This window comes from Triturus cristatus, chromosome 4_2 (assembly GCF_964204655.1).
Source record: "Triturus cristatus chromosome 4_2, aTriCri1.1, whole genome shotgun sequence".
NCBI lineage: Eukaryota > Metazoa > Chordata > Amphibia > Caudata > Salamandridae > Triturus > Triturus cristatus.
Window position 1 is genome coordinate 40,213,559 of NC_140586.1, and position 23,556 is coordinate 40,237,114.

Here is a 23,556-nt window from a genome sequence, read left to right on the forward strand (position 1 = left end):
CCCTCTCGTCCCTCCCCACAGGCGGCTGCCTTGTCAGAGGTTGGATCGTCCCTGGCGCCGCCACATGTGTTGCCGAGCGATCTTCACCTCATTCTGGGCCGCAGCTGCCGGGGGGCTTCGTGCCACTCCCCAGGCCTGTCTCATTCCCCCACGCAGGTGGCTGCCTCGGTGGGGGTCGGGGAGGCGTCATCCTGGCGCCGCCCCGCGGCCGGTGCGGCTCCAGCTCTATTCCGGTCTCCGCTCCGGTCTCCGGCGCGGTGTGACTTGGAGGTACCTTGTCCAGTGACACCGGCTGGTGCTAACGTCCTGCCTCAAGCAGCGGACTCCGCACAGGGGTCGTACCGCGGATTCGTCTTCGGACGCTCCTTCTTCTCCGGAGGCAGGCTGTATATTGGTGTCGCCTCCGCGGAGACTGGTCGCCGTGTGGTGTCTTTTTCACCGGCATCGAAGGGCGGCTCCCCGCCCTTCCTAAGGCAGAGGTGTTCGTCGGAAGAGCGGCAGGTCCCTCATTCTTCGGCTCCTCTGACTTCCAGGTCTGGCCCTTGCCCGTCCCGCTTGGCCTCAGGGACGGCTGCCTTAGTTTGCAGCTGTCGCCCACGGAGGAGCTGCTTTCTGCACCGCGGGGCCCTACGGAGGCAGGTGCGGCCTTCGCTCACGCGGTGTCCACGGCTGTGGGCATCCTGCGCATGGGTGACCCGGTGGCTCACTTTCCGGCGGACCATCTATTGGAGGTCCTCCACCAGGGCTCTGGTGGGAGGGAAATCTTACTTCCCTTTGAAGGTTCGCTCCTTCCTTCCTTGACGGGGGCTTGGAGGCATCCTGCCTCAGGGGACCCGGTGCCTCAGCATCTTCTGAACCGGCACCACCCGGCGCCGCGTGACCCGGCGTGTCTTTCCCTTCACCCCTCAGCTGCTAGCCCCCTTTTGCGGACTGCTTTTCCCTCCCTGCCGCCACTGTTGTCTCTGCCGTCCCGAGAGGCCCGCTGGCTGGACTCTTGGGGACGCAACATGTTCGCCTCGACCAGCGCGGCCCTGCGGGTCCTTAACACCTTGTGTGTGCTGGCTAGGGCCTCCTCCTGTTTGTGGGACTCGGCTGAGTCTCTGGGATCTGCAGCGTCCCAGGAGTCTGGTCAGGTGGACCTACGGCATCATGCATTGGATGGCCGGGAGCTTGCGGCGTTTATTCTCCGCTCTGCTCTGGACATCTCAGAGGTGCTGGGCTGGGCCGGGCCATGGCTTCCTCATTCACTCTCCGCCACCATGCTTGGCTTCGGGATGGAGTATTCCCTGAGAATATTCGGGAACGACTTATCGACCTTCCGTTTGATGGCAGCCTGTTGTTCCATGCCCCGGCCGACTCCGCCATCCAAAGGCTCTTGGCAGGGCTCCGTCCTCCTCCTACTTCTCCACCTTATCATCCTCCTCCTCCGGCCGCTCCTCAGTGACTTCTGAGTTGAGTTGATTCTGGGCCTTCTTAGGCCGGCTGTTCTGGCTGTGGAGTGTGTTTTCTGGCCGTTTACGTCCTTCCTTGGGACTTTGGCATTGTTGGCTGCTGGACGGCCCTTGTGTTGATTGTGTGTGGGTTCTGCAGGAGTTGTTGCGCAGACTTGGCCCTGAGATTGGGCCTTCTGCTTTGCTTGGGCTGCTTGTCAAGCCTTCAGCGGGGTGTTTTTTCCCCGTGGCTCTTTTGTTTTTTCCTTTGCTGCGGAAGTTCTTCCAAAGAGGGTTCCCATATCTTGGGACTTAACGTACCCTATGTGGGGTAGTGGTAGCTGTCATATGGCTTGCGCTCTGCTATAGGGTTCAGGTCACCTTCGGGTGCCTGTTCTCCATGGCGTTTCAGTAGGTTGCTTTTGCTTCCTGAGGTCGTGTGCGCGGCCACTCGTAGTGGTGGCCCGGGCATCTCCTCCTCTCCCTGCTCCTGTCCTGAGGTCTGGGATGATCCTGTGTCTCCCTTGCCGGGCGTCGCCTACTCGGCCTCGGGCTGTTCTTCTTGCTTCTGGCTTTGATTGCCGGCGCTGTTCTGGCTGGCAGGCTGCTCTCCATCTGGAGTGGGTTTGCCTTCTTTTCTCTAGTTTCCTTGGGCCCTCTAGGCTTCTTCTTTTTCTTCCGTTTTTCCTGTCTTGGCATTGGGCGGAAGCTATGTTGCCTTGTGGGGGAGTGGGGTGTTTCGGCCTCAGTCCTTGCCCTCGGTTCCTCTGCTGTGAGTGTACGAGCCTCTTCAGCCTTCTTTCCCTCCTACATCCCCTTGGGGTATGTGGTGTCCTGCTTGTAGGGGTTCCCTTGGCCTGGCAGGGGCGAGGTTCTACCTGGTCCACAGATTTAGTCCCCTGTGGGGCCCTCTGTTCTGCATTGGCTGGCGGGGTCCTTTCACAGACCCTCCTTCCCAGGGGGTATTGCTAGGGTATCTATTCTACGTGAAGGAATCTGCGGCTAGTGTCTCTATCAGATGTACCAGTTACTTACCTTTGGTAACGGTGTATCTGGTAGAGACGATTCTAGCCGCAGATTCCTCCATGGCCCGCCCTTCCTCCCCTATTCTGCGAGAACCCTTGAGTTGGTCTTCGGTACTCGCCTCCCGGTGGGGTGCTGTGTCTCCTGTGAGTGCCTTCCTTGTTCTTGACGGGTGGCTCTGTCTGGGGGCGGTTCATTCCTCCTTTGAAGGATGGGGTTCCGGTGCCCTGCTGCTCTGGCTACTCCAGGTTTGGGAGGGGATTGCTTTCTATACCTGTCCTCCCTCCCCTCCCTTCCTTCCATTGCTATCCTCTGATTAAGGGTCATCTGGCCTTGTCTTGCCCTTGTCCCTTGTGGGTGGCTGCCCTCTAGGTTGGGGTGAGTTGGAGGTTTGTTGTCCCTGTCTGTCTTGGGACTGGTCCCATTCCTTGCTCAGGATGGGGGGGGTGGGTTTCCTACATGTGCCCTGACTTTTACTCATGTACTTGCCTCCGGTGCACAGGGATAGGGGGTTGTCTATGTGCTGGCAGGGTGACTGCGCAGGTTTCTACTTGTTCTTCTTCTTTCCCTGCCCTTGGGTTCTGCGGTGTTGGCACTACTCTGGTGGTGTTGTTAGTCACCGTTTCTTTCCTATTTTACTGCTCTTCGCACACTGTTCCCATGCTTCCACAGTTTTTTATCTGGTAGTTCCGCGTTGTGGTGCGGAAAAGTTCTCCGAAGAAAACTGATGTAGGCATGCCGGGGCGGGTCTTATGTGACTTCGCTGACGTCACGTACGCGTAAGACGCCTGGGTGGAGTCGCGTGATATCGCTCCGCCCCCGGCGCGCCGGGATGCTGTGGCAAAAAAGTTTCCGGATCCAGTCTCACGCCTGGGGATAATTCTACGTGAAGGAATCTGCGGCCAGAATCGTCTCTACCAGATACACCGTTACAGAAGGTAAGTAACTCGTACTTTAGTCAACTTGGGACGTCTCTTCGTGAGTAATACATAACAGCCATAAATGCAATGCCCCTAGTACAAAGTTAATACATTCCCCCAAAGACATGATTTATCACTTAAATGTCAACTTTAAATATATCACAGAAATTCAGCCACTTTTCTCCAAACATCAGCTAATGAGTTCTGAACATAAACACTCTCTTTCATCCCAAATACATGCTTTTCAATTTTGGTAATCATAGATTAATTCACCCAAGAACACACTTCCAATTTAGTAGGCTGGGCTGCACACAAGAGAGCTGCTTACAGGAAGCTTGAGAGCTACCAATAGCTCACAAGCTACTTGTTGGAGAAACCTGGTCTGGTACTATAAGGCCACAGCTCGGAGATGCAGGCTTAGGTGCACTCCATCAGTCCTAAGGGTCACAGACAAAACCTGACAAGCGTGCATGAGGCAAGAACTTGAAAGGGCACGCAAAGTCTGAATTGCCACCATAATGAGTTCCTGTCTTGGTCTAAATTAGAGGAAGTGTGACTGGAACCCATGAGTTAACTATGGTGCAATACCATGAGAACACCCAGCGCTTTCTGCAGCAAGCATATATTATGTAGCTGTACTAAGCATCTGTACACACTCTGGGATAAATGTACTAATTTCCCCTACAAAGTGGTACAGCAACTAAAGAAAGGGAGATAGCAGAACAGCGCCATATCTACTAAGTTATGGTGCTGTATTCTAGCCCTGAGCTGGTGCACTTTATGCTTCCCTGTGCGACATACATACCCCTGCACTTTGGTAATGTCTAGCACAGGTTTTGTTAGGAAAGGTACCCGTCCAGTACAAAACACTATACTTAGACATTGCTCAAAATTATTTACACATTTGTATGTGTGCTGTGCATTACAGCACACAAGCAAATGTTTTGAGAAAAGAAAACTCGAAGAGACGTGCATTTTTAATACAAAGCTCTGCCCACCTATTTAGTAGGTAGGACATTGCATCAAAAACCTTGGTTCAATGCATGAGATTGCCCATGTACTACCACTGTCTGCCCCCTTTGCCCAAAGTAACACAAAGCAGCACACATCGCTACTTTGCATTACTTTAGGGCTACTTTGCAGCTTGAAGCAAGTTTTGCATTGAAAAGTATTTTGCAGTTCAACACTTTATGCGCTTTGCTTCACTTTTGTAAAGCAAATCCAGGGAAAATGTTAGTAATCCGAACCTTGATCCAAAATCAACATTTTGCGTCAGTCTGCGTCACTTTTATGATGCAAACCAGGTGCAAAGATTTAGCAAATCTGGGCCTCTGTGAGTGTGCTCATAAATGAAGATCACCATCACCGATCACCATTCCTGTCTTCCTATGATTTGTACGATGTTATTAGTTATACAGTATATATGCGCAATGTTACAGCAAGGATTTTTCTCTGATAAAGCTTTGCTCTAATCGTCCGCCTCTGTGGCCTCCTCTACTCCTCCCTTCTTCCACCTCTTCACTCCCCGGGACTGACAAGGAATTTTTTCTGGTCCCTTACCTCCCGACGTTGCCCGTCCCTCCCGCCTCCCCACACAGACGCTCTGACGTCCTTTTCCTGCGGCACCAGTATTTAGCTGCCTCGCCCTACTTCCTGGTACGCCGACCTGCTCTGTAGCTGATTGAACTCAACGGCTCCTTAACCCCTTGCATGCTCATGACGAGCTGGACTCGTCATGGCACACAGTGCTTGTGTGCTCATGACGAGTCCAGCTCGTCATGAAACATGCAATGGCAATCCCTCTGGTGCGGGCACTAGAGGGATTGCCTTTCTTGCTGAAAGAGCCTCGGGAGCTGGTGAAGAGCTTCCCCAGCTCCCGAGGCCCCCCCTTCCTGCTTTCCCTGTAATGACGACCGGCGCGCACGTCGCGCCAACGTCATTACAGTGAAACCGAAACTGAAATGAGCCAAGAGGCTCATTTCAGTTTCCCTTTCTACGTGCTTGGGGGGCTATCTCAGCCCCCTGAGCACATAGAAAGATGGGAGAGGTACCGTTGGAAAGGGGAGAATCTCCCCTTTCCAATGGTACCCCTCCCCAGTGGATCCCTGCTTGGGGATCGCCACAGGAGGGCGATCCCCAAGCAGGGATCCACCCACTAGGCACTAGGGATTTTATGTTAATCTTTTCATTAGGGGTGGGGGCTGCCCAAAACGGGCATGCCGATGCACCCACCCCCCGAAGGCACACAAGTAGTCTTTCTGCCCCCCCGGGGGGTAGAAAGCCCACTAGACACCAGGGATTGTGTGATAATTTATTCATTAGGGGTGGGGGCTGCCCAAAACGGGCATGCCGATGCCCCCACCCCCCGAAGGCACACAATCAGTCTTTCTGCCCCCCCTGGGGGGTAGATGGGGGCAGTAGCCCCCAATCTGCCCCCCCGGAGGGGGGTAGAAAGCCCACTAGACACCAGGGATGTTGTGATAATTTATTAATTGGGGTGGGGACTGCCCAAAACGGGCATGCCGATGCCCCTACCACCCTCAGGCACACGATTAGTCTTTCTGCGCCCCCTGGGGTGCAGATGGGGCAGTAGACCCCAATCTGCCCCCCCCCCCCCGGGAGGGCAGAAAGCCCACTAAACGCCAGGGATTTTGTGATCATTTATTCATTAGGGGTGGGGGCTGCCCAAAACGGGCATACCGATGCCCCCACCACCCTCAGGCTCACAATTAGTCTTTCTGCCCCCCCTGGGGGGCATATGGGGCAGCAGCCCCCAATCTGCCCACCCGGGGGGTAGAAAGCCCACTAGACACCAGGGATTTTCCTATGGGGTATTAGTTAGGGGTGGGGGCTGCCCAAAATGGGCATGCCGATGCCCCCACCCCCCCGGCCACTAAATTAGTCTTTCTGCGCCCCCTGAGGGGCAGATGGGGCTGTAGCCCCCAATCTGCCCCCTGGGGGGGGGGGGGGCAAAAAGCCCACTAGACACCAGGGATTTTTTTGGGCAAATTTTTATTAGGGTGGGGGCATTGGCATGCCCGTTTTTAGCAACCCTCACCCTAATTAAAATTTGCCCCAAAAAATTCCTGGCATCTAGTAGGCTTTCTGCTCTCCCTGGGGGGCAGATGGGGGCATTAGCCCCTAATCTGCACCCCCAGGGGGGCAAAAAGCCCATTAGTCGGGGATTTTTTTCAGGCAAATTTGTATTAGGGTGGAGCTGCCCAAAACAGGCATGCCCATGTCCCCACCCCCTCCCCCGCAAAAATGACAGCCTTCCTGCCCCCCCTGGGGGGCAGATGGGACATTAGCCCCCAATATGCCCCCCCGGGGGGCAAAAAGCCCAGTAGATGCCAGGGAGTTTTGGGGAAAATTTTAATTAGTGGGTGGTGGGAAATTTGTGTGAGCCCAGTGATGCCACAACTTTCCCACACAAAAATGTGTGAAAAAAGTGATTTTTTCAGCTAAAATTGAGGGTTGTAGGGAATTCTGGGTAAGGAAACTTTGGGGGATCCACGCAAGCCATACCTCCCTGGAAGCCCCCGGGTGTCTAGTTTTCAGAAATGTGTGGGTTTGGTAGGTTACCCTAGATGGCCGCCGAGCACGGGGCCAAAAACTCAGGTGACCCCCTTGCAAAACCAGGTGGTTTTGAGATAGGCAATTGTGATGTCGCCTCACTACGCTTTGGGTCCTTACCTGTCACGGGTACTTGGGCCTCCCACAAAAGTGAGGCACCATTTTTATCGGGAGACCTGGGGGAAGGCTGGGTGGTGGGAAATTTGTGTGAGCTCAGTGATGCCACAACTTTCCCACACAAATATGTGTGAAAAAAGTGATTTTTTTCAGCTAAAATTGAGGTTTGCAGGGGATTCTGGGTAAGGAAACGTTGGGGGATCCACGCAAGCTATACCTCCCTGGAAGCCTCCGGGTGCCTAGTTTTCAGAAATGTATAGGTTTGCTAGGTTTCCCTAGGTGCCGGCAGAGCTAGGGTTCACAAACTACAGCTAGGCACTTTGCCAAAAAAGGGTCATTTTTCACTGCAAAATTGAGGTGTGACCACATTGCGTTTTGCGCTGTTTCCTGTCGCGGGCACTAGGCCAACCCACACAAGTGAGGTACCATTTTTCTCGTAAGACTTTGGGGAATGCGGGGTGGGTAGAAATTTGTGGATCCACGCAGATTCCAGAATTTTCCACCACAGAAATATGGGGAAAATGTGGTTTGTTGGACAATTGTTAAGGTTTGCAAGGGATTCTGGGTAACAGACTCTGGTAGGAGGCAGTCAAGTCACCCCATCCGGATTCCACTGGGTGTCTAGTTTTCAAAAATGTATAGGGTTGCCTAGGTGCCGGCAGAGCTAGGGTTCACAAACTACAGCTAGGCACTTTGCCAAAAAAGGCTCATTTTTCACTGCGAAATTGAGGTGTGACCATGTTGTGTTTTGCGCCGTTTCCTGTCGCGGGCACTAGGCCAACCCACACAAGTGAGGTACCATTTTTCTTGTAAGACTTTGGGGAACGCGGGTGGGTGGAAAATTGTGGATTTACACAGAATCCAGAACTTTCTACCACAGAAATGTGGGGATAATGTGTTTTTTTGGACAATTTTTTAGATTTGCAAGGGATTCTGGGTGACAAAACCTGGTGGGTGGCAGTCAAGTCTCCCCATCCTGGATTCCCTTGGGTGTCTAGTTTTCAGAAATGTATAGGTTTGCTAGGTCTCCCTAGGTGCTGGCAGAGCTAAGGCTCAAAAACTACAGCTAGGCATTTTGCCAAAAAAAGGGTCATTTTTCCGTGCGAAATTGAGGTGTGACCACGTTGCGTTTTGCACCAATTCCTGTCGCGGGCACTAGGCCGACCCACACAAGTGAGGTACCATTTTTCACGGAAGACTTTGAGGAACGCGGGGTGGGTGGAAATTTGTGGATCCACGCAGATTCCAAAACTTTCCACCACAGAAATGTGGGGAAAATGTGTTTTTTTTTAACAATGTTTTAGGTTTGCAAGGGATTCTGGGTAACAGAAACTGGTGGGAGGCAGCTAAGTCACCCCATTCCCCTGGGTGTCTAGTTTTCAAAAATGTATAGGTTTGGTAGGTTTCCCTAGGTGCCGGCAGAGCTAGTGTTAAAAAACTACAACTAGACACTTCGCAAAAAAAGGGCACATTTTCATTGTGAAAATGTGGTGTGTTCACGTTGGGTTTTGAGCCATTTCCTGTCGTGGGCACTATGCCTACCCACCCAAGTGAGGTACCATTTTTATCGGGAGACTTAGGGTAATTCAGATTTGTACAGCAACTGTTATTACTTATTGATTTTTGATGCATTTCTGCCTTCCAAATGAAAGACATTGTGTAAAAAAGAAGTCATTTTGAAAAATGACCGATAATTCTCATGCTAGTATGAGTATTCCCAATTTCGAAAATGTGCAAATATGTACTGTTTCTAAACTCTATAATTTGTTCCCATTTCAGAAATACATAGGTGTCTTTCATACCGATTTTTCCATGTATACATTTTCCCACAATAATTGCTATATACCCGGAACATAATAAAAAACCATTGCAAATTGCTGCTCAGTTTTTGACTCTGGGTTCGTCGGGTTCTTGGTGAACCTACAAGTCCTATATATCCCCACAACCATGAAGGTCCAGCGGATGTAACGGTATATTGCTTTCAAACAGCTGTCATAATTAGAAGAAGTTACAGGTAAAAACGTTGACACAAAAGGCTGTTTTTTTCAACTAATTTTCAATTTTTCCTATATTTAACTGTTAGTTTCTATAAAGAAACCTTGATGGATCTACACAAATGACCCCTTGCTGAATTCAGAATGTTATCTACTTTTCTAATATGTATTGCTTTCCAGGATCTATTATTGCTTTCACACCCATTTCTACCATTAACTGGAAGGAAGTTGAAAGCACAAAAAATAGCAAAAATAGGCTATTTCCCAGAAAAATGCCAAAACTGTGTCAAAAATGTTGGTTTTCTGACAAACGTCTATCATTCCCTAAAAGCTGGGAAAGTGGTGATTTCAGCCCCACAAACCCTTTTTTGATACCATTTGCAGAGAAAAACCCAGACGCTTTCATTTGCAGGCCGTTTTTCCCATTTTTCCAAAAAGAAACAAAATGTTACTGTATTTTGGCTAATTTCTGGGACCCTTCCAGGGGAATCCACAAACCCTTACAATCCCCATGATGTTAGAAGAAAAGGACGCAAATTTGGCATGGATACCTTATGTGGTCAAAAAGTTACAGGGGTCTAAGCGCGCACAACCCCAAATAGCCAAATAAAAAGGCTTAGCACAGGGGGGGAAAAGGCCTAGCAGCGAAGGGGTTAAGGATCGGGGCTCTGACCTCAGACGCTTAAACTTTCCCCGACAGTACTCCAGAGGACCCTGGCCTTGGCTGCAACGCCAGCCCTCCGGTGAGTTTCACACCGCTCTGACTCTGTTGCTATACCCTTTGTTGCTTCCCTCCACTTCTTAACTTGCGTCCCCTTTTCATTTCCAGCTCCCGCCTCACCCGGACAAGCAGCTGTTTCGGGTAAGCCTTGCTCCCTCGCCAAATCGCCATGCTTTATTTCGCTTTTTTCCACGGCCTGCTCATCGGTCCTCCTTTCTTGCAGGAGCTCACTGACATTGATAATCCTGAAATCACCGGATCATTTGGAGCCCCATTACTGGTTCCAACTAACCCTTTCTGGCTCCCTTTCTACACCCCTTGCCTTACCGATTCCTTTTCGGTAAGTACCTGACTGTTTCCAACTTGCATACCCTGTCTCTTTCTCTCTTCCATTACCCCCATGCTCCTTTTCTTCTTTGATTAGTATTCATTTCCTCTTACCCTGGGCGGCCTCCTGGTACGGTCAGGCCCCGCTCTACTACCGGATCCAACCACCCTTCCTCCTCCTTCATCACCTCGTCCAACCTTGCTCAGGTATTCAATTATCACCTCCTTGTCTGTTATCCTTTACATCCCACCCAAATCACAATTTATCCTAATTTCTCCTTTCCTTCATTTCTTGTACAGCACCCATCAATCTGTAACCTGGTCCTGATGATGATCCTAAATTGTATGGATCGAAACGTCGTCGACATTCCAGTGCTATTTATGGCGCCTCACACTCTGGTTCACCAAATATGCCCAATTTTGTACTTATCTGTGTAAATACCTACCTGTGAACCTCAAGTACTTTTTATCATAGTCACCTTGTCACCTTGCGCCTCCTATCGCTGTTTCACTTGTCACCTGCGCCGTCCACCTTGAGTGTCACGAGCACTTGTGTGCACAAAGTTCTTAGTGTTACTTACGTATTCATTGCTAACAGTGCTGTTACAACTGTTCCCAATTTGTCTTTATTGTTTCAAATTTATGTTTTCTCTTGTATTTTCAGAATACATGATGCCTTGACTAAACAATGAGTCTCCCTATTTGCCTTCCTTGCAATGTTATGTGCATGCTTATTTACCAGTCATTAGAATAATACCAGTTGAGAGATTGTTGTTCGTATATACTATTTCACCCAGATCTAAACTAGGTCTATGGGTTTACTCCTGTTGCTCAAACACATACATGAAGTCTTGGCATATAAAGGAAAGGGTGTGTGTCTGCTGAGGCAGGGTGCATTGGGACACATACAGCAAAGGTGAGTGAGTGATGTGTCGAAGAACAGTGAAGGCAGGTTGTGTTTTGGTACAGAAGTAACTGGGTGTGGTTGGGGGCACTTATTGGGGAGGAGTGAATGATGCATAGACAAAGGAGGATAGGTATATGTATGTGTAAAGCACAGGCAGGAAGGGAGTGTGTGTTCAATCACACATACTACAGGAATAGTATGTTTGGGATGCTGAAGGGGGTGTTTAATCGCAGACTGTGTTGAAAGGTTGTGAGGGGCACCGAAATGGCAAGCCTGGGGAAACATACAGGACGAGAAAGACTTGTTAAAATACCATCTGCACAGGGGCTACACTCACTGCACACTGCAGAACAGACAATGCAGTGGGGCACAGAAAATGTAATTTTGGATCCCAGTGAGGCAGGAAGACTACCTGCTGGGGCACAGACGGAGCACAGATGAGGCATGATGTGCAGGGGAACAAAAGGGAATGTGATGGGCCCAAATACAGTAAGGAGTGCTAGGCCAATAACCAGACAGGTACCCAAATGGGACAAAGGTACGCAGGTTACATGTTCTCCACCATTCAGCTATGTACTGGCAGTTTCTGTGGGATTGTCACCCACCTACCTTGAGCCCCACAGGGTGAAGTGCTCTGGAAATCTGCCAGTGGGATCTGCATCTCATTCACACATCCATTCCGCCCAGAGCGAGCTCACATGGCAGTCAACCAGCATAATGTACATAGTGGCAGCTGCTCAGGATGAACTAATCTGGCAGTCAACCTTTCTTGTCTGGTTGGCAGTCTCCAAAAGAAGCCCATGCGGCAAAGTCACCTGGCAGGCGACCTGCAGCGTCCGAACAGATACCACTTGCGCATTGTGCATTCAACCTGCAGTGTCTGCAAGGATGGCTTGCTCATTGTGCACTCACCTGGCAATCCACCTGCAGGATGTGCAGGGCGGTCTTGCGACCGTCGCTCTCCACAAGAATCTTCTTCAAATGCTTGAGCACTCCCGCGTCCAGAGGCTTGTTGTCCGATGGCAGCATCAGAGAGAAAAAGGTCTTTGGTTGGAAACAAGACGTTGTCTCAATCTCTGGTGGTACAAACTCCTCCCCCTCAGCATGTGGGGTCTCCTCTTCCGCGCAGGGAGACAGGGGAGGTACCACAACGACACTGTCCAGGAAGCCGAAGGTGGTCTCTGTAGCACGCGCCCGTGCCTTCCACTTCTCCTCCGCGAGCACGCGGTCAACGTAGCTTGGAGGGACTGCGAGGGCGCGTGGCACTAGTTCGCAGTAGGTGGCATCTGGTCCCAGGTCCTCGGGTGGATCCGGCAGGAGGAGTGATGGGGCTCTTAAGGGCTTAGGGGGAGGCTTAGCGTGAAGCTGACCATCCGACCCCCACTGGGCCGCTCCCTCTGTAGAGTCAAGCCTGACACTGCGGCGGGAGGCATTGGCTCTCAGCACGGGGTCACTGCCAGTTCGGAAGACGGGAGATGGAGGCGGGGGCGTTCGGTGTTCAGGACTGAAGGCGGACTCAGAAGTACCTGCAAGAGAGGGGAGATGAGTTATAAAAGAGCATGTGCAGCTAAAAAAGAATGGGCCTACAGGGAATTTATAAAGTGTTTGGTCATAGGTTGGTGGAAGAACGGCACTGGACAGTAGTAGCTGTGTGTCGAGTAGTGTGTAATGGGAAAGGTCAGAAGCAGAGAATAGTGTAGAATATAGTGTAGGGCAGAGGTGGCAAAAGTAAACAGTGTAGAAGAAAGGCAACAGGAAATAGTAATTGTTGGAGAAGGGCAGCAGTAGAGATTCATGTATAATAAGGATGGCAGTAAAGAATAGTGTAAATCAAGGGTGGTCAATGCTAGGTGAATGATAATTTGGTAAAAGGCAGGGGCCAACATCACCAGGAATCCCTCTAGTCATGGGCACTGCACTTAAAATAATCCTATCTGGGCAAGACACCAGTTGAAGTAAGAATACCTATGTTGGCCAGATGTCTTACTCAATGTGACTGTTGCTGAGTATCCAACCATCAGACTCAACTAGCAAACTCGACCAGCAGACCGGTGCAATGATGCAAGAGAGCCACATGACACAATGCACAAGCACTGGCAGAGGCAATAGATCTCGCCCTTGCAAGAGCTATTGACTTTGTCAATATGTTTTAGCCATGTTGTAAACCATCATGGCTGCTGTTCAGCATGACTAAACGTTAGTGGCATTGAGTGGAGTGTTGTAAAGTGGAGTACAATGGACTGCTATTGAGTGGTGTGGAATGGCGTAGAGTGGTGTAGAGTGTTGTGGAGTGTCATAGAGGGAGTACAGTGTTGTAGAGTAGAAGGGCGTAGAGCTGAGTGGAGTAGAGGGTCTTAGAGTGGAGTGGCATAGAGTGTTATAGAGTGTTATAGAGTGGTGGAGAGCAGAGTGGAGTGGCGTAGAGGGTGTTGCGTAGAGTGGAGAAGTGTGTTGTAGAGTAGAGTGGCATAGAGCAGAGTAGATTGTTGTAGAGTGGAGTGGCACAGAGTGGAGTAGTGTGGGAGAGTGAAATCACAGAGTGGAGTAGAGTGTTGTAGGGTTGAGTGGCATAGAGTGGAGTAGAGTGGCGTGGAGTGGAGTAGAGTGAAATAGTGTCATAGAATTCAGTGGAGAAAAGTGGCATGGACTGGCTTGGAGGGAGTTGCGTAGAGCATTATAGAGTGTAGTAGTGTTGTAGAGAGGCATAGAGTGGAGTAGAGTATTGTTGTAGGGTGGAGTGTCAGAGTGGAGTAGAGTTTAATGAAGTGGAGCGTCAGAGTGGAGTATCGTAGAGTGGTCTGGAGTGAAGTGGTGTAAAGTACAGTGGTGCAGAGTAGATTAGTGTAGAGTGCAGTGGCATTAAGTGCATTGGTTTTGAGTAAAGTGCTGTACAGTGCATTGGCATAGAATGCAGTGGCATAGAGTAGAGTGGTGCAGAGTTGATTGGAATGGCGTAGAGTGCAGTGGCATAGCGTACATTGTTTCAGAGTAGAGTGAAGTGGCGTGCAGTAGAGTGGTTCAGGCCAGAGTGGAATGGTGCAGTGTAGAGTGTAGAGGTGTAGAGCAGAGTGGCGTAGAGTGCAGTGGCATAGTGTGCAGTGATGTGGAGTGCAGAATAGATTAGAGTGACGTGGAGTGATGAAGAGTGTAGTGGTGTAGAGTGTATTGGCATAGAGTGCAGTAGAGAGACGTAGAGTTGAGTGGTGCAAACTAGAGTGCAGTGCTGCAGAGTATGGTGGTGCAGAGTAGAGCAGTGCAGAGTACAGTAGTGTAGAGCATAATAGAGGGACATAGAGTGCAGTGATGTGGAGCGCAATGGCGCAGAGTGGCATAGTGTGTAGTGGTGTAGAATGCAGTGGTGCGGAATAGAGTGGCATTGAGTTCACTGGTGGAGAGTGCAGTCTTGCAGAGTAGTGTCGTAGAGTGGTGCTGAGTAGAGTGGCACAGAGTACAGTAGTGTGGTGCAGAGAGCAGTGGCATTAAGTACAGTGGTGCAGAGTAGAATGGAGTGGTGCGGAGTAAAGTGACATAAACCTAAATGGTGTAAAGTGGTGTAGTGTGCAGTGGTGTAGCGTGCAGTGGCTTAAAGTGCAGTCTTGCAGAGTAGAGTGTCGCACAGTGCAGTGGAATAGAGTAGATTGGGGCAGAGTAGTGCAGTGGCATAGTGTAGAGTATAGTGGCATAAAGTACAGTGGTGCAGAATAGCTGGAGAAGAGTGCATTGGTTTTGAGCAAAGTGGTGTGTAGTGCATTGGTGTAGTGTGCAGTAGTTTACAGTAGAGTGGCATAGAGGGCAGTGGAGTAGAGTGGTACAGAGTACAGTAGAGTGGCACAGTGTGGAGTGCAGTGGCAGAGAGTGCAGTTGCAGAATTGCAGAGTAGACTGTCGTGGAGTGCAGTGGTGTATAGTAAAGTGGCGTAGAGTGCATTGGCGTGGAGTGCAGTGGAGTAGAGTGGTGCAGAGTGGTGTATCATAGAGAGCAGTGTCATAGAGTACAGTGGTGCAGAGTAGAATAGAGTGGAATAGAGTAGAGTGCAGTGATGTAGTGTGCAATGGCATAGAGTATAGTGGTGTAAAGAGTTGTAGAGTATAGTGGCGTAGATTGCAGTGGTGCAGAGTAGAGTGTATTGGTTTTGAGTAAAGTGGTGTAGAGTGCATTGGCACAGAGTGCAATGATACAGACAAGAGTACACAGATAGAGAACAGAGTGGAGTTAAACAGAGTAGTGTGCAGTGGCGTACAGTAAGATGCAGTGGAGCCGAGTGGAGTGGCAGAGAGTGAAGCTGAGTGCAATGGAACTGAGTGCAGTGTTGTAGGGTAGAGTGGCATAGAGTGGAGTGGCATAGAGTGGACTGGCATAGAGTGCACTGCATAGAGTGGAGTGGTACAAAGTAGAGTGCACTTGCATGAAATGCAGTGTTGCAGAGTAGAGTGGCATAGAGTGGAGTGGCGCAGAGTGGAGTGGCGCAGAGTACAGTGGCAAAGAGTGCAGTGGTGCATAGTAGAGTTGTGTGGGGTAGAGTGCATTAGTATAGAGTAGAGTGGTGTAGAGTAGAGAGGCATAGAAAAAAGTGGCATAGAGTAGATTGCAGTGACAGTGTAGAGTTATGTGGAGTAGCATAATGTGGAGTGGTGCAGAGAAGAGTGGTGTATGCATGGTGTGGTAGCACGCTGCCATTAAAGAAACCACATCTTCAATCGAAATTGCCATTACATTTTCACAGACATACAGTTTTCCTGATAAAAGTATACAATGCACAAATGATAATGTGTGGAAATGCCATCACCTAGTGTATTGGTTTGCTTTGATAGTATCAAAATATTTGTTTCCACGGCTCTTCACAATTACCCAAAAATGTGCTTCATTGGGCTTTTCTAATTCTGATATAGTCTGAAACATCTGATCAGTTCATTTACAGACATTTAAATTTTGTTGTGTGCTAGAAGAAAAATAACACCGTACTGCCTTCCTGAAGCACTCTCCCATTAGGCAGCATGATTGTCACATAAATCCTCTCACTTTGAAGTCAGAGAAAGAAAAATAAACACCAAGCTCCCTGGAAGACAGAGTCTGACATTTGACCTCTGTCTTTGAATGCACAGCAAATGTGACAAATTAAGAACAAGATTTAAAGGCCTGTTTACAGAAATCCATTACTGGTGGAAGAATACAGGCAAGGGAAGGGATGAACTCAAGCTGAACAGCCTAAAACAAACCGAGCCAGCAAATAGAAAGCAACCAAATGTTAGCTGCAAACCACAACGCCAATGGTAAGCAATGGGCGGAATACATTCCCAGGGAAGCTATCCAAATGTCCCCAAGATGTAAATAGCAAACCGACCTAAAAAGGAATGAATGGCAGCCATGTTCCAGGTCTACCAATAAATACTGCCTATGCTGTGACAGCACACCTGCAGTGCACCAGAAGGAGAAGCTCTGAAACAAGGAACCCCATGAGTGGCACTTGAGGAGATGACACACAGAAATTAGAAGCACTATTCGTAAAGTGGATCAGGGAAAACGACTCAAGGGAATAATGTACTGGGCCCCTGAAGCGAACTGTTGACCCGCAGAGACCTCTCAATCAGAGTACCATGTGCCCTGTTCATTCTTTGTTCAGGAAAAAAAAGAGTTAGCAGCAGGAGGTGGAAGGAGGTAAAGTGTGCACTGACTGTGCCTGTTTGAAGCTTATAAGGCTCCAAAAAAGATTAGAACATTGGAATGTTGTGCGCTCCATTGTAGACAATGGAGTGCTCCGGGCTTCTACTGGCTGGTAGAAGCCCGGAGAGCAACATTCCAATGCTTTTTTCATTTCACAGCTGTTGCTGTGAACAAAGGCCTCTCGAAGCCTATGGGGATTTAAATCCCCTCTGGTTCCGAGAGGCCTTTTTTTTGTTTACAAATTACAACATTCTGCCCTCTGGGGGCGGAATGTTCTAATAGCCATAGAGCTCTCTGTGGCAGGCTCTACCGGCCATTAAAGGCCTGCTCCCTTGTTAACCCCTTCGCTGCAGGGGTAATTCCCCCGCGGTGCGGGGGGGGGGGTGCAGCGGCGGCATGCTCGTGACGAGCCCAGCTCGTCATGAGGCACAGTGGACCTGTGCTCGTGACGAGCTCCGCCCACTAATTGATTCTCCCGCACAGGCGGGGAATCAATCGCGCGTGGGCGGAGCGCGACCGTTATGACGAGCCCAGCTCGTCATGAGCACAGCTCCACTGTGCCTCATGACGAGCTGGGCTCGTCATAAGCACACAACGGGTTAAAGGCCCTCGACAAATGGTCAGTAGAGCCCGCTACATCGGGCTGTAAGGCTATATAATATTGCACTGAAACCACTTTCCAAATGGTGGCGCAGAGCATATTTCACGCTATCGACTTTGTTTTCAAAAGATTTTTTTTTTCTTTTCAAAGACTTCAAGTATCACTCATCATGAGTGAGACACATATCTGGCGGTCATGCTGAGCTCCCAGTCGTACCAGGTGACACCTTACTCTTGGTGATAACAACTAGACTCTGCCATCCAGATGTGACACACATCTGCATGTAGAGAACTTCAGCAGCACAGAAGGGCACAGGAATCCCTCTCACCAGAAGGGGGCACAACAGCTGTGCGCAGCTAAGTTCTAGTTCACCTCATGGGAATTATCTATTTTCCATATTTAGGCTGGGCTGCTGCCTACATTTCCCTTCAGTGCATTTATAAAGCTTGTGTACATTTAAATATGAATCTTGATACACATTTATTAAATATATTTAATCCGTTTTAATCATTTCTTTGATGTCACGACCTGCGCTATCATCAATGTCAAAGGTTAAGTGACAAAAGTAAAACTGCTATCATATGCTAAACATTTTAACATAGTGAGCGCTATGTATTTTAATTTGCGATTAATATGAGAGGCAGTATAGGTGTATAAAAACATTTAAAAATAAAAAATGTCTATGTAGATGTGCATAAATGCCAACAGACTCGATCAAGGCTTCAGACTCACGATTCTTGAAGCCAAAATGACTTTATTTGAGCTGTCTTCCGCCTAAAATTGTACTGGGATAAAGAAAATTCCCCCAATTTTTTTGTCAAACTCTACCAACTTCCTGTTTGAAAATGTTCGCATGTATGTGTGTGACAAGGCCCTGTTTAATTTTTGAAGATCTTCCACGTCAACAAAACCAAGGAACGGCAAAGCCAATAGGTGTCACCTTTGAAAGAGCTACTGGTTTTGCCAATGGGTTTTAGCCATGTTGTTCACCAGTGTGGCTGCTGTTAAGCAAGGTTAAAAGTTAGTGGCATAGAGAAGAGTGTCGAGGTGTCATAGAGTGGAATGGCAAAGAGTGTAGTAGAGTGTCGTAGAGTGGAGTGGCAGAGTGTCATGTATTGGAGTGGCAAAGAGTGGCGTTGCATAGCGTGTCGTATTGTGGAGTGGCGTAGAGTAGACTGGTGCAGAATTCATTGGAGAAGAGTATTGCAGATTAAAGTGACGTATAGTGCAGCTGCATAGAATTCATCGGTCTACAATGCAGCGTCGTACAATGAAGTGGTGTAGATTACAATGTTGCATAGTAGAGTGCAGTGGCATAGAGTACAGTGGTAGAGCGGAGTGGTGTAGAGCAGAGTGGTGTAGAGCAGAGTGGTGTAGAGCAGAGTGGTGTAGAGTAGAGTGGCGTAAAGTAGAGTGGTACAGAGTAAAATAGAGTGGCATTGAGTTCAGTGGCGTAGAATGGAGTACTGCAGAGTTCAGCGGCGCAGAGTGTATTGGTGCAGACTTGAGTAGAGTGGCGTTGAGTAGGGTGGCATAGAGTGCAGTGGGTAGAGCAGCAGTTCTTAATCTTGTGACTTCAGTGGACCCCCACTGACTCATTACCGGAATCTGAAGATCCCCTCTGAGTCGTTACTGGAATGTAGGGACCCCGGGTCTAAGCATTTTGAATAACTTGGACATCGAAACAATACACAAAAATACAAAAACTAGCATACACCAAACAAATACTCAAATATGGAAATATTTAGTTAATTTGCAATCAAATATAGAAAAAGTATTTAAAAACGTTTTCAATCTTGCTACTTTATTTGTATATCCTCCTTTAATTGTATTGTATTGATTTCAATATTATTTAATTTTGTAACACAGTCACGGACCTCTTGAGTAATGCTCGCAGACCCCCATGGGTCCTTGTACCACACACACAGGTTAAGAACCACTGTTGTCCAGTGATGCAGAGCAAAGTATAGTGGCGTAGATTGCAGTGGCGTAGAGTGTGATGGCATACAATGCAGTAGCGCAGAGTGGAGTGGTGTAGAGTTCAGTGGCATAGAGTGCAGTGTTGCAGATTAGAGTGTCGTAGAGTTCAGTGATGTAGAGCGGTGTAGAGTGCAATGGCATACAGTAGAGTGGAGTAGAGTAGAGTTGACTCATGTAGAGTGCATTGGCGTAGACTATTACAGAGTATAGTGGCATAGAGTACAGCAGGAAAGAATTACGTGGCATACAATGTAGTGTCGTAGGATGCAGTGGTGTAGATTAGAGTGGTGCATAGTAGAGTGCAATGGCATAAAGTGCAGTGGTGCAGAGTAGAGTGGCACAGAGTGCAGTGGAGTAGAATACAGTTGAGTAGAGTACAGTGGTGCAGAGTAGAGTGGCATAGAGTACAGTGGTGTAGAATGGTACAGAGTAGCATTTAGTGGCGTAGAATGGAGGGCTGCATAGTGCAGTGACGTAGAGTGCTATAGTGCAGAGAAGAGTAGCATAGAGTTCAGTGGCGGAGAATGGAGCATTGCAGAGTAGAGTGCAGTGGTGTAGAGTGGCATAGAGTGCATTGGTATAGAGTGTAGTGGTGCAGAATAGAGTGGCATAGAGAGCAGTAGCGTAGACTACAGTGGTGCAAAGTAGAGTGCAGTGGCGTAGAGTGCAGTGGCATAGAGGGGAAAAGAGAGGCATAGATTAGATTGTTTCAGGATAGAGTGAAGTGGCGTAGACTGGAGTGGTTCAGGGTAGATTGCAGTGGTGTAGAGTAGAGTGATGTAGAGTAATGGCGTAAAGTGGTGTAGAGTGCAGTAGCATAGAGTGCAGTGTGCACAGTAGATTAGAGTGCCATACAGTGGATTGACATAGTGCAGGAGAGTAGAGTGGAGTGGTAGAGAGTTGGGGCATTGACGTAGTGGCATAGAGCACACTGGTGTAGAGTGCAGAGCAGCTTAGAGTAGTGTTGTGCAAAGAAGAGTGGCGTGGCCTAGACTGGAGTGGAGTAGAGTGCGGTGGCAAAGAGTGCAGTGGTGTAGAGTAGAGTAGCGTAGAGTGCATTGGCATAGAGTAGAGTGGTGCAGAGTAGAGAGATGTAGAGTGAAGTGGCATAGAGTGCAGTGGCGTAGAGTGGAGAACTACAGAGTTAAGTACAGTGCATTGGCACAAAGTGCAGTGTGGTATAAAGGGGAGTGGTGCAGAATAGAGTACAGTGGCATGGAGTTGTGCAGAGTAGAGTGGAGTATGGGGACTATGCATGGTGTGGTAGCACACTGCCATTACAGACAACACATTTTCAATTGAAATAACTATTACATTTGCACAGACATACAGTTTTACTAATAAAACTATACAGCGCACCAACGATAATGTGTGGTCTTTTAACAAAAATGCTGTTTCTAAAAATCTAACTATGTTGTTGCCGTAAGGAAACTCTGTTGTTGCCGTACCGCCGTTACTGCCGCATTACGTGACCCTGACGTCGACGTCAACGTCGATGCAAGTCGGAGCTTGGGGCTTGGAGCCAGAGCCGGGAACGGGAATCTAAACGCCGGAGCCGGTGCCTAAACACGTTTTACGCGAGCTCGCATGCTCGCAAGTGTTTACATATAAGTCTGCTGACCGCCGTCTACTGAGTGTGGATATCTATTTTGAGTGTGGAGTTATCCCCCCTATTGGGCCACGGCATCATTAACTCGTCTTCTCCCCCCCCCCCCCAAAGCGCAGTGTGATACCTCGCTTGGCGGGAATTGAAGTGAGGGGAGGGTGGGAGCGCATTTAAAGCGCGGTGGAGGAGAGGCGCGTTTTGGAGGGGCGGTCTGCATTAGACTCTACATAAGCTCCATACAATACAATTCAATTGAATATTTGTAGCTGATGTGCAAGGAGGATCTTTTCGACTGACTATTTTGGATGTTGGAAGTAGGGTGAAGAAGGGCACGGCGCACAGCATAAGTACAAGGCACAACAGAGGTAAGTGAGAGAAAAAAAAAAGAAAAAAAAAAATCTTGTCAAGTGGTAGTAACTAATACCAAGTTGTGGTCACCCCCCTCGCCCGGAGGACTGTGTTTGGTATATTGGGGCATTAAAGCTGCATCAAAGTTCATTTCGAAGTGCTTAAATGGCCCCTCGGAGAAATAAAAGCGTATTGGGTCCAAAGCAAAAAGAAAGGGCAACTGCAGGAGATCAAAACACCTCTGGGGGGAACTTGATCGGCCCAGGGGCAGAGCCAAAATCCAAATGCGTTCAAAAGAAAAAAGGAAAAGCTTCTAAAGAGATTCTACTTGGAGGAAGTAAGGGAGGTACAGCATCTAAATCCCTCAAAGAATTTGTTGGGAAGCACTTTAAAAGGGTCTTTTCTCCGGCTAAATCCCCGGCTACAGAAGAAGGGGATGAATTATGGAAAGGGGAGTCCTCCCTAATATTTGACGAACATACAATGGATTCGATAAATCTGGCTAATCAATCAGTACAGTCTTTGATAGGATTTAAGGGGGCAATAATGTCACCACGACTCTCCTCAGCCCCGAGACCGCTTTTACAGTCGCTTGATGAAGTAGAAAGTCCGGACCAAAGGAAAAATGAAGTAGTAGCCTTAACCTCAGATGGAAGATTAAAAGGGACAGATGCTTCGGTCTCACACGGAACCAAGGGATCAGGGCAGGTGATCAATACTGGTGATATTAATGATGAAAATCAACCCTTGGAGTCAAATATGGAAACTTCAGCAACACCAGGTTTTTCAATACTGGAGTTAATGCTGATGTTACAAAAATCACTCCAAGGCCTGTTGGAAGTGACTTTGCTAAATCACAACATTTTAAAAACTCAGAAAATGCAACTTTTTAAAATTGAGGGGGAATTACATGGTTTTAGGGGGCAAATGCCATTAATGTTAAGACCTGTTTCGGACCCAGTATTGAAAGCCCCGGTAAGGGAGGGGGGGGAGGAGACTGGAAATGTTGATCCACCTATGATTAACCCTAATGTTGAATCACCAACTCCCAATCACGAAGTTTATGTCTCAAGATGGCCGATGCTGGTAAAGAGAAGGGGCGGACATTTAAGATATGGTTTGTCGAAACGTGTGAGAATGGTAGGAAGAAATGTACAAAGAAAGGATAAAATAAGAGTAATGAAAAAGAGAAGGGAGAAGAAGGATCAATTAGGAGTACACAATCAAATATCTAAGGTTGAACCCCTTAATGTCATGAGAGAAGTAGTGAGAGAAATAGGAATGACAAGAATAAGTGCAGAGAAACCAGCAAGGGTGTTAGTAGAAAAGGAGATCAGTAATAGGAAGCAAAACCATCAGGATAAGGAGTTAAATAATCTAAATCAAATGCCTCTCAAGGTAGTAAGAAATCCAGGTCTTATGACTTTACCTAATGATAAGTTATCACGAGGTATTAGCTCGGAGGAAGGGACAAGAAATAATACCCAACCGCCTCCGAGGGGATCTAGATTGAAAGGAGAGGAGGATAAAGGGAATAAGTGGCTATACTTCGAAAAAGTGAAAATGGGAAGGGGAGGGAAAAGAACGAAGAAAAACTCTTATTTAAACAGATCCCACCTACTTAACTCATTTGCCCACTGCCCAAATTTAAAAGGAACAGGATCCAAGGTTCTTCGGCAGGTGGGTTTTCAAGCAACCTGTGATGGTAAGGAGTTCACTAGGTTACAGTTTTATTCTGACCTGGTCCAAGCAGCAGTGATAAACGCAGAGAAGGAGATACGAAAAGAAGGGATCAGGCTAGTGCCTAAAGAAGAAATCGCCCCAGAAGTTAATGCTCCGCAACAGAAAACTTTCTTACGTTTTCATGCAGGCCTAGTAAAGAGACAAGTACAGCTACCAGGAAAGGAAGTAGACCAAGGGTTGGAAAACTTCAATATAGTAATAAATAATTCAAACTTGATGAAAGCCAGGAAGAACTGGAGCTATAGTACAAGCCCGGCAGGTCCTTCTCAGTGTTATACGGAGGGAACAGAATTTGCCGGGCTATTGAGCGATGTAGAATCGGTAATGGGGCAGCCACATGGCATAAAATTGGTCTCTTGGAACATAAATGGCCTCGGAACACAGCTAAAACAGGAAGTCTTAAAAAAGCTCTCGAAAAATAATGAGATTATCTGTTTACAAAAGACCTGGCTTTGTGGAGAGCCCCCTGTAGTTGAAGGGTTTCGTCAAATCCATCGTTCAGCGAAAAAATCCAGTTCTGGCCGCGCAGCAGGCGGCTTATTGATTTTATTATCTACAAATTTAGTGACAAGGGTATCCCAGCTACCTGTGACATGTAAGTGGCT

At 48.3% G+C, this 23,556-nt stretch overlaps 1 protein-coding gene across 6 annotated transcripts in view; it reads right to left on the reverse strand.

Annotated features, from left to right (window-relative positions):
- Positions 1–23,556, reverse strand: part of LOC146832901 (breast cancer anti-estrogen resistance protein 3 homolog) — a 169,768-nt gene that overhangs the window by 16,799 nt on the left and 129,413 nt on the right. For all 6 annotated transcript variants that reach the window (XM_085600344.1, XM_085600347.1, XM_085600342.1 and 3 more), the window contains exon 5: positions 11,925–12,538. In XM_085600344.1, coding sequence (XP_085456470.1) covers positions 11,925–12,538 — 614 coding nt within the window. The remainder of the gene's footprint in view (positions 1–11,924; positions 12,539–23,556) is intronic.